At 44.7% G+C, this 17249-nt stretch overlaps 1 protein-coding gene across 1 annotated transcript in view; it reads left to right on the forward strand.

Moving 5' to 3' along the window:
* Nucleotides 1-17249, forward strand: part of LOC135915286 (uncharacterized) — an 85243-nt gene that overhangs the window by 37369 nt on the left and 30625 nt on the right. Inside the window, exons 37-48 of the mRNA XM_065448310.2 lie at nucleotides 4111-4251; nucleotides 5605-5715; nucleotides 5957-6092; nucleotides 7276-7308; nucleotides 7370-7405; nucleotides 9027-9167; nucleotides 9501-9858; nucleotides 10770-11115; nucleotides 11499-11627; nucleotides 13440-13569; nucleotides 16042-16074; nucleotides 16621-16761. Coding sequence (XP_065304382.2) covers nucleotides 4111-4251; nucleotides 5605-5715; nucleotides 5957-6092; nucleotides 7276-7308; nucleotides 7370-7405; nucleotides 9027-9167; nucleotides 9501-9858; nucleotides 10770-11115; nucleotides 11499-11627; nucleotides 13440-13569; nucleotides 16042-16074; nucleotides 16621-16761 — 1735 coding nt within the window. The remainder of the gene's footprint in view (nucleotides 1-4110; nucleotides 4252-5604; nucleotides 5716-5956; nucleotides 6093-7275; nucleotides 7309-7369; nucleotides 7406-9026; nucleotides 9168-9500; nucleotides 9859-10769; nucleotides 11116-11498; nucleotides 11628-13439; nucleotides 13570-16041; nucleotides 16075-16620; nucleotides 16762-17249) is intronic.

A 17249-nucleotide genomic window follows, 5' to 3' on the forward strand; every position in this document is an offset into this window, starting at 1 on the left:
GCTTTTTAAAATTTGAACAGCGCTTGTTAGTCCTCACATGTGCGGACAGCCTAATTTGTCTGTACTTGTAATATTAATTAACGGAAGTAGAGCCTACGATCACGCTTCTCGCCCCTCAAGGATACTGCTGGTGATTGACGATTTCATCTGCCATCTTAAATACAGTGTTTACTTATGAACGTGACGCGGAGAATTTTCTCCCTCATCCCTCCGCCCCCCCTTTTTTTTTCTCCGTTTGGCGCATGAACATAATTGCACCAGACATATTAGGCGAATAAATAGAAAACATGGTGTAAACATTCCAACCTGCGAAAGGCAAGCATGTAGATGCTAAGTATTTACTGTCGGGAACTGTCGTTTTTGAAAATTTAGAACTCTTAACTTTTTTTGGCTTTGCCGTTCAAAAATTAACCTGGGCCTGCAAATTATTCGTTCGAGGATGCACCACATTGTGTACATCGACATAGATGAAAATATCGCAGGAGCATGCAATCACATTTAATTAAAATGTTTTTTTCGACCTGGCTGCGGTGGTCATGGCCCATTTTCATTGTGGGACCTGATGATTCTACCAAACTACAACTCGTCAAAATTTGCCGCTGTAAAGTTGGCTTTTTTGCTCGTTGGGTCTAAGCGTGGCGGAGCACGATATAGAGACCGTTTAAATGGGTTCAAGAGCGCCCCTCTTGTCCTCCTGTACTCTCTTTACCCTGCCCGTTGCGGGTGCTTGTCGCATTCAGCCACGCGCGAGACCACATCCTGTCCCTTTAAATTATCTGTCTAGGCTTGTGTGACTTATATCTAGCAAAACAACTTTTCCAAGCAATATCAAGGCCTGTCAGCATTGCAGGTGACTATACCTACTAGATGTCAACAGTTCACACTTCAAGTTGCAATAAAAGCTACCAGTGAAATTTGACGCTGCAACTGTAACTGATAACTCACTGTGCGCGCGGTGAGCACGCTACACATTATACAGGCGTGATGGCTCCGGTCCATAGGACAGCTTAGTGAAGTGCTGCTTGCGTTCTGCGCCTCTGCCTGTGCTCATTTTGTGCTTCTTATAACCATCCGAGTTCATGCGAAAATTGGTGCGAAATGTCGCGAAATTGTGTTTGAGGCAGCGAAATAACGCCGGAGGTTCATCAAAAGTTGCTGACGTGGAAGAGGCGCTTGTCATTTTATTTGAGAATTTCAGCATTGGTAATTGTAAGGACATAACACAATCAAAATAATGTTATATGACTCGTGTAAATTGTATCCACGCGTATTCACTCCTGATATATAAGTACGTTGCTATTAGTGTTCGTACGTTACTATTAGCAAAAGAAGTCTTGTTAGCTTGTAAAATGAAAATTATATATGTTTCTAAAACAACGGTGTTCCATTCTAATGTGGGAGTGAAATACATGAAATAGTAAACATACTTGCATCGAAAGAATTTTGGGACAATAATTAGAGCCCGTTAACCATAAACGAGCATAAAAAGTGAAAAGATAGAACAAAGACTACATTTAAAAAACATTTTTCATCCCTAATACTGTTGTTTGTTTTCTTTGTATTTGGCAGAAGTCTTCACTACGATTTTGTCCGTTATCACACCTGCCCAGTGTCTATACTTACCAACATTTCTTACGTGCAAGATGCAAGATATGTGCAGGCTCGAATAGCAATCGATCGTTTAAACGTAGATGTTTTCTGTTTCTTTCTTCCGCGTAATTACGTCACGACAGCGTGAGAAAATCAGCGTGCCGGTCTGTTAACTGTGCTCTGTCAAATGACGAAGTTCAGCACACTCACAGCAGGTATCTGTAGGGACGGCGAGTTGTCAGCATGCACTGAAGCGCAGTTTAAAGAGCCTGCTTTAGCTCGGAGGTTCCTACCCAAATACATGAGAAATTACAAATAGTTTTTCTCAGCAACCACTGCACCGAATTGGATGAGGTTTGTATCACTTAAAAGAAAAAGTTGGAATATAGTTACTGCTAGAATCTGATTCTAGATATAAAAATTGCTGAATATCGCCAAACTTCAGGAAATGATACTATCAAGCTTGCGACTCTGTAACACAGCCATGCAAAATTATATAAGAATGTAGCAAAAAACATCAAACCGTAGATCTAAACTGGACAATATTGCTGTATTATACACGGCTCTTAGATAAACTATCGATATGTCAGTTGGACTTCTGCAAAGACCTTGTCAACATCGTAACAAATTCATGTACGATATCAATTAATATGTCAAATTTGTCCGCTTTTGCTCTTGTAACGGATGCAGTTACAGAACTGCAATATCTCTTATTGATTCAGAGTGAGGGATATGCAAACTTCGTGCTTCTATATTTCTTAAGCTTACCGATTTTCGGCAACAAAAAAAAATCAGGCAAGGAATCAAAGCTTTGCTTCTACGATAACTATAATTCAACTTTATCTCTTAAAGTAAACAAGTTTCATTGAAATTGGTATTGGGGTTATTGCAGGAAAGCATTTCAGCTTTTTACCTTTGTTTGAATAGGCGACATCGGAGATTTATTTATTCAGTTACCCTAAAGCCCGGTGGGGGCATTATATAGGAGGGAAATGATAACAAAACGAACATACATTGTAACTCATTGAAAATAACTACGTAACAGCAAAAAAAAAGAACAATAAGAAAAAGCGTGATACAAGACAATGAGTCTAGTACACACTATAGTTAACATAAAGCTGTCAGCAAATGCACAATGGTGCAAATGTCGCAATATAAATTCATATACACATCATAGTTAATTTAAAACAACGGAGCGAAAATTACGATGTCCAAATAACCTATAACATGGTCTGCAGTTTCCAGGTACCAGGCACTAAGTGCACTGAACCGAGAAGTACAGGAAAGAAAAATAAATCAGTAACATGACACAAGTAAACTGAATTTGGAAATGATAGAAGTAGGAAATAAAATGTTTATAAGAATGTGCTCTTTAAGTGGCTAACAAATGTATCATCATTGGTAAGACATGCAACATCTTCTTAGAGCTTATTCCAGTGTCTGACAGCAGCAAGACGTGGCGAGTAAAAAAAAAGTGGTTAGTTCGCGCATATCTATAGGCTGCACCTTAAACGAATGGTATAGTCGAGGAAAAACGCGATAAGCCGGCGTGATGTTTGCAAGCGATGTTGGTTAGCGAAATACGTCTGTAATTCGAAGATATTTAAGAGTCACCTGATTTTAGTACGGGAATAACGTGAGCGATATTCCATTCATCTGGCACACGCTCGATAGACTGCTGGAACAAAGCTGCTAAAATGTGGCATATGTAAGGTTGAGTTAGCTTTAGAAGTTTTGGGCATATGACGTCAGGACCTGGTGAAGAGTTAATTGACAATCTATCTGTACCTGCTGATATGCCCTGAGGGGTGATGTTTACGTCATCCATGTTAACAACTAAACGTATAGTAGTTCCTCAGTAAATATGGAGCTGAAAAAACTGTTAAATTCCTCAGCTGATTGACCCGAGCTAAAGCGAAAGTTTCTATTAACCAAATGTCAAATTGCAGAGGCAGAAAACTGGAATGTAATAAAATATGTTCTACTTGACTAGCCGAGCATCACACATGCAGCAGTACAATCTCTTGCTGCCGAATCCTTTAACCAAGCACTTCAGAAGTTACAACTACGCCAGCCTATGAAGATCGTCAAATTTCGAGCAGAAAAGCAAAGTCGAAAAAAAGATATGCATGAATTGGAATCAAGAAGTCGCTGAATGCATTTTGTGGAATCTACTTTGATTACGTTCGAACAGCGCGTTCCTAAACTTGTACAAGTTATGCCAAAGTTGCTTTTTTCGAAGGTTACTTGCAAAATCTTGCTGAAAACACTCGCCTTCGCGGTGGCCGATTTGTCTTGCGTTCGGTGATGTGAGTTTGCGATAACGTTGACGGGGAGTTAGATGGTTACTGAATACGGCGGTTGGTCGAACGTAGTCATTTACGTCACTATTTGTGTCATAGCCGGAGTTTCGAAAGTTAGGATCTTTAGCTTAGCGGTGTTGCAGATGGCAGTGCACCGCATGGGGGCGTTGCGCCAAAGCTGACCGAAATTTTCATAAGATTTGGCATGTGTTCGCAGAAAACCGCGCTAGGCTGGGCTCTTGCTGCGACAGAGGTGGTCCCAGTGTGCATTTCGGTCACGATGGCAACCCACGGCTTCCGAGTCACCAGTCCAAGGCCCGTTGGATCCTCGTGTCTCACGTCAACGGAGCAGCTTCCAGTAAAACAAACCTTTCATTGTCCGAATAAATTGTAATCGAGCGTCTTAGCAAAGCGCGACGTACGCACGCATGACAAACAATCTGCGCATTCGCTTGGTGCGCTAATGCGATGTTTCACCTTTATCGTTAGCAGCGCTTATAGATTACTATCAGCTTGCAAGCTTCTTCATAAGAATGACTTCTTGGTTTTCATGGTATTTGCCGAGCGGCATATTTACCGCTAAATAGACGCACACTAAAATGAACACGTAGTTCGGCATTTTTTAGCAGCACAGTGCCTTTTTAGCGGCAAATATGTCAGTTTTGCAAACTCCCGTTGAGGTGTCGCCGACGTATGGCCCCTTTCCGTTGCCTACCGCGTCCGCCTTGCCTTATTCGTCGCTTGTGCCGCGGCATGTCGAACAACGAAAACGAGTCAAGTCATGGCTGGGTAGCAATTTAGAAAGTAATGCCAAATCTTATAATGAGGCGATGCAACCATAATATCTCGTTGATTATACCGCAATAGAGCAACACATAGGTGGCGTTGGCAGTTAGTACTTTCTGACACTTTCACATAACCGCAGCCGGGTGAAACTAATTAATTCCGTTGCCTCCTCCGAGGCAGCGCTGCGGTGACTGCCGACGTACTCCTTATTCTATAAAGGACCCTATAAAGGAATTCCCAACGTGGAGGAAGTTGCATGAAAGGGAGAAATTGTCATTCACCCGATCGTCGCACAAAGCTACAAAGGAAATTCAAAAGGGTTCCTCGCAGAGCTTCGCATTTAAAGAAAAGTTCGACCTGGACAGCGGATCAAACGCTTTCGCAATATAGCCCAAATTAATATCCTCGGCGTCCTTTTAAGAATCCCTAAAGTCACAATGCCCAGTGTCGGATCTTTTTTTGTCCCTGCTATGCTGGCGATATATATGGCGGATGAATGGAGACAACGGTAGGCCTTCATAACACATAAAGCCTGCAGCCACCAGTTGCAGCCTGTAGATCCCCCTAGGCTTGGTGCCTTCTTCTCCGTTCTTTCCTTTGCGTGATGTAACATGCTAGCGCGCTCGACCAGATCCATCATAGTGTAGACAATGACATGAACTTGAATTGTAAATCCCCGCTACTGACCACTCTCTCTCTCTCTCTCTCTTTGCTTTGGGCGAACTAAAGTCGAAAATTATCTCCGAGTAGCATGCTGCTCACGTTTCTTCATGGTATTCTTTTCTACCTACTTTCTGAGGGTGACGGTTTCATTAAATACGGTTCATTGAGATTGCAATTAGCCGTGAATGATGTTTTTGAGCATAAAACTCATTGCAGAGTAATCGGGCTACCTAAAACAAACTGAATTCGCTGTGATCTTCAGGTGTGCGGCAAAGAGGGTTCGGAGACTCAGGATGATCGCCTTGGCGCGGCGTACCGCTACGTCGATGAAGAGTGGCTTTCGTATGAAACGGAACATCTGTTGGCCACGAAGGTACGTTCATCTGTGCAGCGGGCTTTATAGGGTTCCGGGCTTTGCCATTGTTAAAGTTTGCATTTTGTGTCGTTGACTAGATGCTTCTTCATATCCGCAAATCAAATCCACTTAGCAGAAATCTCGATGCTGGCACCATTTCCATGGTTGACGACCGATAGCAGTGAGGCCACTACAGGAATAAGAAGCAGTTTAATACAATGCCGGGGAAATACGCGATATGTGTGCTGTTTTGTTTCAGATGCGGGCAGCCAGGACGCTACACCCATCATTCTGCGTAGCCGTGTTCAATGTTGACTACGACGCGCCTGGAACGCAATGTCCAAGAAAGCGGGCGATGCCCTTTGTTCACCTGGACGCCATCGCTGAGGGAGCAGGTGCGCGACAGAAGACTTTTCAGTCCATCTAATTTCTCTACAATTATGAAAACGAATCCGCGAGTACTAGAGCGCTTTTCTTTTGTTGCAAAAGCCCGGGAAGTCATTTCAGTACTTGCAAAACTAATATGGTAAGCGTGATATGGTTTACTGGTGCTGTCTACCGCATATATCAACAAGAAAAAAAGAATCATTGGGTAAGCTGTATAGGGGACGTAGCCGCCGGGGGATACGTGAAACATCTTGTGCGTGCTGCATAATGTGTATGAGCTCTCGGGTACAGAAATGGGACGCACCCAAATACACAAGTGTCATTTATTCACGCATTAGAAAGCTAACATACTTAACTTATGATACAGCTAGTGGGAGTTCTACGTTCTTATCTTCCAATCATGCTCGCTCTCTATTAGTAGTGGGCGCGAATTGGCACACCTCTGTTTTCTAGTCCACTGTAACTCGGTCTTGCTGCCCGAGTCTCTAGACGCCATTTCTGGACCCTAGATGTCAAAGGTGGAGGCGCCATAGCCGAGCAACCGTCAAATGTTTTGCTACAAATTGCACACTTGTAAGTCTTACAACTCCTGATGAGCACATGTTTGAGTTTGGTTGATTGTACCTACTATGACAGTGTGGCCCGTCTCAAACGCAACCATTCCTTCACGGACAGACAAACGTACTACCGAGCTATGCCTCTCTAAATGCCGAGCTATAAAGGCTAAATTTAGCTCCGATTGCGTCATGCGTCGTGCGACAAGGTGCCACTCATAATTGAGTGGCACGTCGTGCGACATGCGTCGTGCGACAAGGTGCCATTCATAATTGAGTAACGGCTTTTTTTCCTCTACACAGCGATACCAAGGTAAGGCGTGTGGATAGCGCGGTTGCAAATATACACATAAGCGATTATAGTATTACACGGTTTCATTACAAGCGACCGCTTTTCTGACCGAACTTAAAAATGTTCCAGATCAAAAAAGGGTTTGTGTTTCTTCGTTATAGTGCGCAGTACTCCCAAATATACTCGTCAGTGAGAACTACTTGCCATTAGGCGGTGTGTTGGCTGTAATCTTTTTTTGATTTCGCCATGGGCCGCTCATTGGTCCTGTACGAGCAGTTCTCGCTTTGCCAATCCCGGAGCGAAATTTCAGCAGTGGTGTGCTGGTTGTCTCTGTTGGCTGCGCAGGTTACAAGAAAAGTAAAGGCGACGAGAAGAGAGGTGAGTGATTTGGGTGGCTGACTAATGTTGAGAAAGAGCCTTACGTGAATGGCTTTTGCAGCACCCGATAGCAAGTACATCGACGTGGACTATGGCAGTAAGTAGAGCAGTAGGCATGCAGCCATATCACTCACCCCATAGTCGTTTATGCTTCTTCAGTACTTGCAAGACCAGAAAAAGGCGCACCTCAGAAAGATGGGTATTATGTGGCGAATAATTTCATTTTCTGTTCTTCGTTTCTTGTCATCTGTTGTGTCCAGTGGTCCATTCCGGTGTCAACAGCGGCACCGAGGCGTCCGAGCTAATGAAGGGTGAAAAAAGTGGAAAATTAATTATTCGCCTGAGAGCGCGAACCCGGCTCCATGTACCGCATGTTAGCTTCGATAAAAATTGTCAGAATCGGTCCTCAGAAGCATCACGAAATGATAGAACCTAATGCAGAACAGTAGTAAACGTGTACCGTTAACCGACAGTAAACCATTGGCAAGCATACAAACATTAAATTTATTCAAACGCGGTGAGAAATAGCCACTTCTTGACACAAACGATCACGCCGACATACACGGCTCAAGAACGTTCTCTGCCGTCTTTTTTTTTGGAGGCGTAAGCTACGTGGCTGAACTTTATATTTAAAATACTGCATATGTGAAATTTATTTGCGTCTGTGTATAGTTTTGTGAATAACTTTGTAACCGAAACAGTGCGTGTAAGTTGGCCTAAATCGGATTGCGAGCCGAGTAGTCTCGCTTTCACGGCTCTCTTTTGCAATTTCAAAAATTGAATTTTGCCGAGAACAGTGCAGTACGCTACGGGGCGATTCTCCTGTGCACCTTTTAAATGCCTCTTGCTAGCAAATGCAAGCGGAACAATTTTGCTACCAGTAACTTTCTTCCTGGGAAAACGTGACTGTCACGTAATACTTCTGTGTACATTCGTAAGAGGGCAACGGCCTGCCGCATTTTCCACAAACCACGGGAACACGCAGGCCTAATCACGGACACCCTTACCTGGTTCTGTTCTCGCACCGGGACTGCATCCTATATGAGAACAACGTCCTACCCTGTAGAGAACAGTGCATGAAGCGCTGAACACGTTAGGAAAATCACATGGTCAATGAGGGCAAAATCCAATAATGCTGGTGTACTTAGATATAGGTACATTTTAAAGATTCCCGGATGGTCAAAATTAATCAGGAGTTCCCCACGATGCGGTGTGTATCATAACGCTATTGTATTTTTAGCACGTAAAGCAACATAATTTAATTTTTTTAGCCATTGAATATAGTAGCGACCTTTTGGACAGACGCGCGGTATCGGTTGCGCCTGTAGACCTTATGACGAGAGTTAACAAGTATTGAGGATGAGTATGGTGCACGAAAAGGAATGTCTTAGTTGTCGCAGTGAAGAACACTTTTTTACTTTTGCATGCTGACTGCCCGTACGTCAGTCAGTCAAAGTTTGTGATGCAACCCTAGGAACACAGATAAAAAGGCTTAAAAATAGTCCTAGCGAAGGACTCTGCCCTCTAAGAAGGAAAAAGAATGTCCAAAATTTATTAAAAAGCGTTTGCGGCATGCAGTGGCTCAGTGTAATAAGCTAGATTTTCGGTATTCTCTCGTTTATACATTACATTTCTGGCTAAAAAACTGTACGGGACTCCTTTTTCTTTCTTGACTCGATTGTTGTTATTTTTTTCCTACCGTGCCTGTGTTCCTGCAGACGAACCTCCGACGCTCGTCTGCGTCGTATCCGATGACAATAACCACGACGTGCCGCACCTACCGGAAGGAGGATGCGACTACTTCGTCTACCAGAGCGTCGTCTACAAGGACGATACATTCGTGCCTCGCTCCAAGAAGAGTAAGTGCGCCAGAGTTCACAGTCGTCACTATCTATTGTTCGTATGGAGTCGAACATTTATGTTCTGATAGGTATGGTGACAGATTGGTGTAATTGGTAGTCCGTTATGTTTCAAGGGTGCATAATAGCGCGTAGTAAGAAACACAGCACATCAGACAGGGACGAGTGCTGTCGCTTGGGTGACAACGCTGGCGTTATCTTACGTATTTTTTTCTTTATTTCTCAGGAAGAGTGAGAAGTGATGCATGAACAAATCTCTGAAAGTCCACCTGAATGAATGAATGAATGAATGAATGAATGAATGAATGAATGAATGAATGAATGAATGCGCAGCGGAGTTCTTCAAGCGCTTCGCGTCTGCGAAGTTGCGGAACGAGGCAGCAAAGTACCTGGTTGCCCTGGACGCTAGGGAGTTCATGCAGCGCTATGCGAGCGGCGTTCAAGAAGACGACTGGTTCGCGCGCTTCGTGGGTCAGCTGGTGATTTTCCTGGGGGAGCACTCAATGGATGGCGTGGCCGTGGTCGAGCTGCCTCTCACCTTGGCCGAGCTGGATCGAGTGGCGCCGTCGCTGGCGGCCGTGCGCCGCTACACGGCCCACTTCGGCTACCTGTATTTGCTGGGCGTGACCCTGCGGGATTCCGGAAACGCCAGCATCCCTGCCGCGCTGCCACGGATCTCCGCACTGTCCAGGTTGGCTGAGGCTGGAGCTACAGTACTGCTGCTATACGGAGCATTGGAACTGTTAACATCAAATTATTATTGCGTTGTTACTGGTTCCGAACTCCGCATGCTGTCTAATTAACTTCGCTTTCCTGATATGATGAATATTTTCCGCCTTGATCGAGTGTCAACGGTTTTAGTAAACAGTAGCAGCGTACACGGCTCGCAGCTGTTATCAATGCACTCATGTGCTGTAACATTTCTGAGCTCTGTGGAAACCACGAACGCCAACTAACCGCTTCGGATGCTGATATCGAAGTGGCCGCTTAACGCGCGAGGCTTTAGTCATGCGTATGCAACTGGCGTCCCACTAGCGTGGTAACATAGCGCCGACCGTCAAAAGAAAGAAAAAGTGGTGGCGGCCATCGTCTGAAACCGATGGGATTCGACCATACTAATCCCATTAGGTCGTGTATGTTCCAGGACAGTTTTCCCCACAGGCAGGACGCCACGAGAATCGCCTATCAGAACCATTCTTGCGAAGCTGTGGCTCCTATAATGCACGTGCAAACTTGGCCTTCTGTATTTTCTCACGTGAGAACCACGGGGCACCGCAAACGCTATAGACCTTATATCCGCCTTCACTTGCCGTATTCAAAACCTTGGGCGCCAGTGGGATTGGCAATCACATCGTTAATTACCCTAATTTGTCACCGCACGAATTTTTCAAACAAACTTGAAACGTTGAGACAACTAAACAGGCGTTTGAATTCCGCTGCTAATTCAGTAATGACAGCATCAGATTCCGCAGCACTTCAAGCTTTTATTGATCGCAATGCTGGCGATTTCTGCAAAGTTTCGCAGGCCATTACTGCGACTGTTTAACCGCGGATATTTCGTGTTCGTCAGGTCTCCAGCTTGATTCATCACTCTACTCGTAGGTTGGCCGATGTACTGGTTCTCGAGAGTCACCTGGTTGCAGGAGCGGCACCCGGCGCCCCTCAAGCGAGCGGTGTCAAGAACGGCAGCTGCACCGTCCGCTTTCCCAGTTCAGCGCACGGATCCACACTGGGTGGCGGGCCCGGCATGTCGCTGGACGAGGCTGGTCGCATTCTGCGCCGACTCGAGCGTTATTATTCCGCTAAGGAAGAAGGGGAGCACGGAGAAAGCGAGGCGCTTCTTTGTTTCTCGCTCAGCCTGGCCGCCTTCCGGTTTCGCATGGACAACGACACCAAGGGCGGACCTGGTCATTCCTGCACTGGCGTCGACATGCTGCCATTCCGTGAGGTGCGCCAAGACGCTGGCTGCTCACTTCTAGCGAGTCTCGTCGCTTCAGACGCTTGATACCGTGACAATACCACGCTTACAATACTCTAGCAGTCCATGCCTTAGTAATTAGTACGAGTGCTTCAAGCAACACGTTAGAAGGCGTTTTTTTATCAATCTATAGAAATTGATCAGCTCAAGAGCTCAATAAACTACAGTCAGCTAAATTGTTTTAGTGTCGTATAGAGATATACAAGATAGTGCGCACGCAGCATCGAGACACAATCTTTTGTCAGTCATTGCTCTTTCATAACTATGGAATGGTCGACTCGTAATTATTGGATGATCATCAAGCGACGAGATGACTTGTTTTTTTCTCTTTCTTTTTTTCTTTCTTTCTTCAGACCTGTATGTCTCCCAAGAATAAGAGCTGGTCCGAAGAAATTGTCTCTCAGACTGCGCGCTCGTCTTATCGTGTGGCTCCAGGCGAAGTTATCACCTTTGACTCGGTCAACGACATCGAACACAAACTGGTTGGTTCCGTTGCAGCCTTGCGAGTTACCTGCCATATTAAGAGTACAATCTCATTACGTTCGGGAGTTCCCGGTGAAATGGATGTCGACAAGCTTCCCTAATGAACAATGTCTTTTTCCTAAGCCCAGTGTAACCGCTTTTCCGTCTAGCATCTGGTCTGACCATTGTCATTGAGACCAGTGTCCTCTTAGAAAAAAAGGGTAGCTGAAATCAAAATAAATAAGTACAGTTGAGCATATCGTGTAATGCGCACAAGAGCTAAACTGTATTAGCAGAATGGGCGGCAAGGAAAGGGAATCGAAGCCGAGGGCGGCGGACGATTAGGTGAAGTTACCAGGTCGGGACTGCAGGAACGATGATGATTGCTTTAAATGCATTGTATTCGTTCTCTGGCGGCTTCTTGCCAGATTTTAGTGGTCGAGACGCGATGATGACTGGTATAAGGGTCGCTGATAACGGCGGCCAAGAAGGAAAGCTAGCTTCAGGTTGGAGCCAAAGTTTCGGTAAAGGAGTATTTCTTTTCGTCAGGGTCCTGACTAGTGCATGTCTTGTTGAAGTGTTCAATCTTTAAATCAATTGCAATCTTAATTAGTGGTAAAATAATAGTGTACAATACAGGTAAATATGCAGAATGCTTCTTTTGTTTGCTCGTTGTTGTTCACGTCGAGCCTCCTTATTTCTTGTTTGGTATTGAATCGGCGGTCCGTAACAAAAGGAGATTCGGAAAAGATGCGGAGAGGCGGGAGCAGTTCGGAACATCAGCGTGGATGCAGTTGTCTTATGAATAGGCACACATGGCGAACCGGGACGTCTTGCTTGAGAATCGGCGGGGGTGCCAGCATGGCTTCGGTGTTCAGACTCTTCGCGCTACAAATTCAAATTTTGGACTGATGTCAGTGGTTTAAAAAGCCTGTCTACTTTCGAAAAAAAAAAAGGACTTCAGCGGCTTTTTTTTTTCTGCGTTATGAAGGACGATTTTTGAGTGCCAGGTTGTTCAGAGGACCGACGTCCGGATTTTTTCTGTCGTGCTTACCGCTCCCGTTCTCACTGGGCGTCAGAAACTTTTCTGCCGGTTTTGAGCTGCTGCTTTCCACACAGACGCTTTGCCAAGGGACCTCGCTATTTTTTCTCAATTTGCTGCCGCATTCATTTGTCTTCTAGGCATCTTTTCGAACTGAAGCTCTCCTCTGCAACCCAGCTTCAGCTACCCTCTTGTGAAGCATTTATTCGCTCCCAGCACACGTTTCCACACTACGGCAGATATATAGCTATGCTGAGTATGGCACGTTTGAACTGGGCCTATGCAGTTTCACCTTCGCGCAAGGATCTCCTGCGCCCACGCAGCCCGGTCAAAACGACCCTAAAACCCAGCAGAGGCACCCTTGAGGTGATAACCTCGCGCTCATTGGATCAGAGCTCCACGGCGCACGGTTCTAGATGCACTTGCAGTGTGCGCTAAGCCCCCACATCCGTGCACCCAAATGGAGAAGCGGGCGTGTACATAAACATAGCAGCACCTGCCCGCTTGCTCGGTACGGAAAATGTGTTGCGATCAAGTTTAAGCGCCTCACGTGGTGTCTTCTGCAAAAATTAGTAAAGTGGCGTTACTAAAATATTGCTCACGTTCGTGGATAGTAATTAGCTGCAGTGTAAGGGCTCGTAGATCTCGTTAAGCTGTTGATTACTCTTATGAACCTTATTTCTTTCCAGCGTGTTTTATATATTTTTTTTCTCCCTGGAAATGAACCTGGATTGATTCCTTAGCTAATAATCGCCTATGGTAAATCCGCATAAGTTTCGCTTCCGCGCAGCTATCCACCGTGCATGGACTCACTTGCGGAGCCGTGTACGCCGTCAACTTTGACGAGTTGGAGTCCGCGTGTTCAGCTTCGGCTGGGACCAAGCCATTTCCCCGCCTGCAAGCCGTGATCAACAGCATTGGTATAACTTTGTTTCTTTTTTTCTTTTTTACATCAGTTACTTATTTACTCATTTGATACACCCTCAGGCTCGAAACATTAGTGGGAAACAAGAAATACAAAGAAAAAAATATATAGAATAAAAGCAGCATGTGAAACATAAGAAATCAATGCATGATTAACATGGTTACTATAAAAGTAGCAGGTGAAATAATCGGACTTATCATGCAAGTTAGCTATAACCAAATAAAGAATCAAAGATAACAAAATAAAGCAAAATTAAACATTGTTAACATAAACAAAGCAGGTACTAAATGGGCTCTATTTATACAATAGTAGCTGTGTAGTTTTTAAGGAGTTCATGATTTAGTATTGTAGCAACATTTTCGGGAAGATAATTCCACTAGTCACATACGCGTGGGATAAATGAGTGTGAAAAGGAATTAGTTCTGAAAGAAAGTATGCCGACCTTGTTAGCATGGTCTAATCTTCGGGATATGTATTGCGGTGACTGAAGCAGTGCTTTTTGTAATTATGGATGATGAAAGAGTTTATGAAAAAGACAAAGACGAAGTTGTTTGCGACGTGACGCGAGATAAGGTAAGCTCAAACTTGATTTCATGGCAGTTGTGCTTGTAGTTTTGTTATAATTAGACAGTGTAAATCGGACTGCATTATTCTGGACCATTTCGAGACAATGCATAAGGTTTTCATGACGTGGATTCCACGCAGATGCGGCGTATTAGTGTTCTATAAAGCATCAGTTTTAAGGCAGATGGGTAAAGCGAAAAGTTACGACGAAGGAAGCCCAAAGTTCTGTTAGCGTTGCTTACGACGTAAGCACAGTGAGTAGTCCAGACAATGCTGCTGTTAATATGTACACCAAGGTATTTGTAGCTAGATAGGGGGTCTAGGGGAACGTTATTAAGAAAGCAAGTGTGGGGGGCTTGATTGCTTCATGATACACGCATGAATTTACATTTGTTAATGTTCAGTTCCATTCACCATGTCTTGCACCAACTTGAAACAGCGTTACGATCATTCTGTAGAATAATTACATTGTTCACAGTTGTTATTTCCCGAAAGGTTACACAGTCGTCAGCAAACAAATGAATATGTGAGGAAACGCAGGATGGCAAATCGTTAAGAAAGAGTCTATCTTTGTGGCGGATGAAGCGCACAAAAGAATCTTTGTGTGCTACCGCGCACAAAGATTCTTTTGTTGCATGCACTCGCAACGTTGTGTATAAGATCCCACTCTCGTGTGGGAAGTACTACGTGGGCCAGACGGGCAGATGTTTAAACGTGCGTCTGGCGGAGCATAGCAACAAAGTGGAGAGCATCGCAATAGATGGGCATCTGGCTGCCCATTGTAGAAAATGTGACGCGAAGGCACCATGCTTCCCGCTATTAAAACAAACTGTTATTGTCTATCGCCACAGGAATAAGATTACGAGGGAAATTGTGGAAGCAGCTGAGATAGCCAGAGCAGGTGACGAGTGCGTTAGCACGCCGTCTATATTTTTATCAAGGAAAGAGCTTGAATTTTTGGGCAGAATAGTCACATGACTGTCTTTTCCTCCTTCCCTTCAGTGTGTTCTACTGCAGTGGCGTCCCAGTGAGTATATATATACTCACCAGCTGCAATAAATCAATTGTTTAAAGTTAGCGCTCGTCCTGTGTTCTGCTTGTCCCTGTGTCATTTTTTGCGCTATGTATCCCACCAACACGCCCAAACTTCTTCCCTGCTAAAGCGCTTTCATAAACCAGCTCCGAAATGCATTCTGGCTGCTGCAAAAGCTGCTCTGAAATGGATTGGCCCAGTAGCATAACTGTGCTACATGCTTTACGCTGAACTGCTAATGATTTTACCATCTTTGTTACCTCCTTAATTGTGGGTCTGCACAAATTTCAGCGAATAGACGTCACAGACAGCGAACAGCTGTTATTCCACAGCTGCAGTGAAGACATCAAAGACTTTGTATCTTGGATAGTTGGTATGCATGGTATTTAGAACATAAGTAGAGTATGAACACAGGACAAGAATGAGAGGGGATGGTGTAGACGTTTGGACGTACTCGATGATTCATTTATGGCCCGATTTTTTCGGAGTCTTCCATGACACCGGAGAAAACTTTGCGCCGTTGCGACTAAGTTCACTGCCGGAACAGGAACCCGACGCTGTGTTCTTGTGCCTTCCGCGGTGCTCGAGATGACGCCATTTCGCGGCGCGTTCTCAACATAACGACGACGTCACCACTCTTCTGCGCGCGACATTGCGCTGGTTGCAGGCTTCTGGCGAGGTTCTTTATTTTGCGGACGGTCCACGTCATGGAAAAAGTTGACTTAAAACGTGGCTTTAACAGCTCTTCGCTGTAAAAAAATTATGTCACTACATGAGTATCTCTATACAGTGTGCATAACTTCGTATAGCGTTGGTAGCAGGGCTTCCTTTACTGGTTGTGTGACACTCACTGTCGTCACAATTTTACAGCCGTCGCGTCCACAGCCGAAGAGGAGGAGTTTGGTAAGTTTACTCTAACAGACGTATTTCGCGGTTTTTAACTCTCGGCACGCGTCGCATGATTGTTTGCGACCACGTGAAGCAGGTCTTTCCTAAACACTTTGCCGGTGATTAGTTCTCCTTCGCGAAGCACAATTATTGTTGCCGAAATTCTTCTTCAGCGTCATATGAATGTGTACGTGCATGCTTCAATATTTATTGACGACACAAAGTTCCCATGTGTTGGTCTGCCAGACTGTGCTATTTGCTCTGACTTGCTGTAGCGTCGCTTTACTGTTTTACTGAGTGCCAGGTAGCTTAATTCGGTCGTTGCCCTTCACTCTTTCTCCTGAAGATCCAGGCGAGTGTGAAGTAAAGTTTCCCGATTGGTGCTATTTTTTTGTAGTCGGTCAGTGCGCTTTCCAAGGGATGCATGACTTGTCTGAGGGACTCTTACTAAAAGCCACATAGCTGCTCGAAACGAACATGGGTATCACAGCTTTATTTTTGCGTTACCTAATTGAAAATAACAGCAATTACTAATATTGCGCAACCTGGCTGATGCATTAGGTGACTCGGCAACGCTGTCAGTTTCGCCTGTGAAGACGACAGACGACCCAAGCCGCTTGGGTCGACAGACGACCCAAGCGGCAAATACGACCGGAGAAGGGACGACAGCCAGTGCCGCGGCGCTGAAATCTGCAAATGAGGGTAAGGACCTCATATGTTTCTGCTGCCTAATTTTGTTTGTTGCAGATTACAACTAAGTTAGCATTAATATATTGCAACCAAACCTACCATAATGTATACCCTAACAAAAAACCTTGTGTCACTATCTGCGGGTGCAATAACTAAAAAAAAGGAAAATAGAGGCTTTTAATGTTAAACAGCGGGCGAACAGAGAAAGCGTCAGGCGAAAACCAGAAACTACCTTCAACATCGCGATGTCAGTCCCAAAAGTCTGTCGCAAAAGTTGTATGTGTTCCACATATCTTTATCCTACAGCGTTTTAATTATTTCTTAGCATTAGGTACTTCAGAGGTCCGTATGTTACTACAGAGAGATGTGGCAAAATATCACGAAGTGTATTAGGCTGTTATCTTAGATGAAGATGTGGCGTGGTAAACGGGGTTCGATACACGTGTCGATTAAAGGACAGTCGTGTTATATGTCTGTGCGACACATTTGTGCGATAAAGC

Source organism: Dermacentor albipictus, chromosome 5, assembly GCF_038994185.2.
Source record: "Dermacentor albipictus isolate Rhodes 1998 colony chromosome 5, USDA_Dalb.pri_finalv2, whole genome shotgun sequence".
Classification (NCBI taxonomy): domain Eukaryota; kingdom Metazoa; phylum Arthropoda; class Arachnida; order Ixodida; family Ixodidae; genus Dermacentor; species Dermacentor albipictus.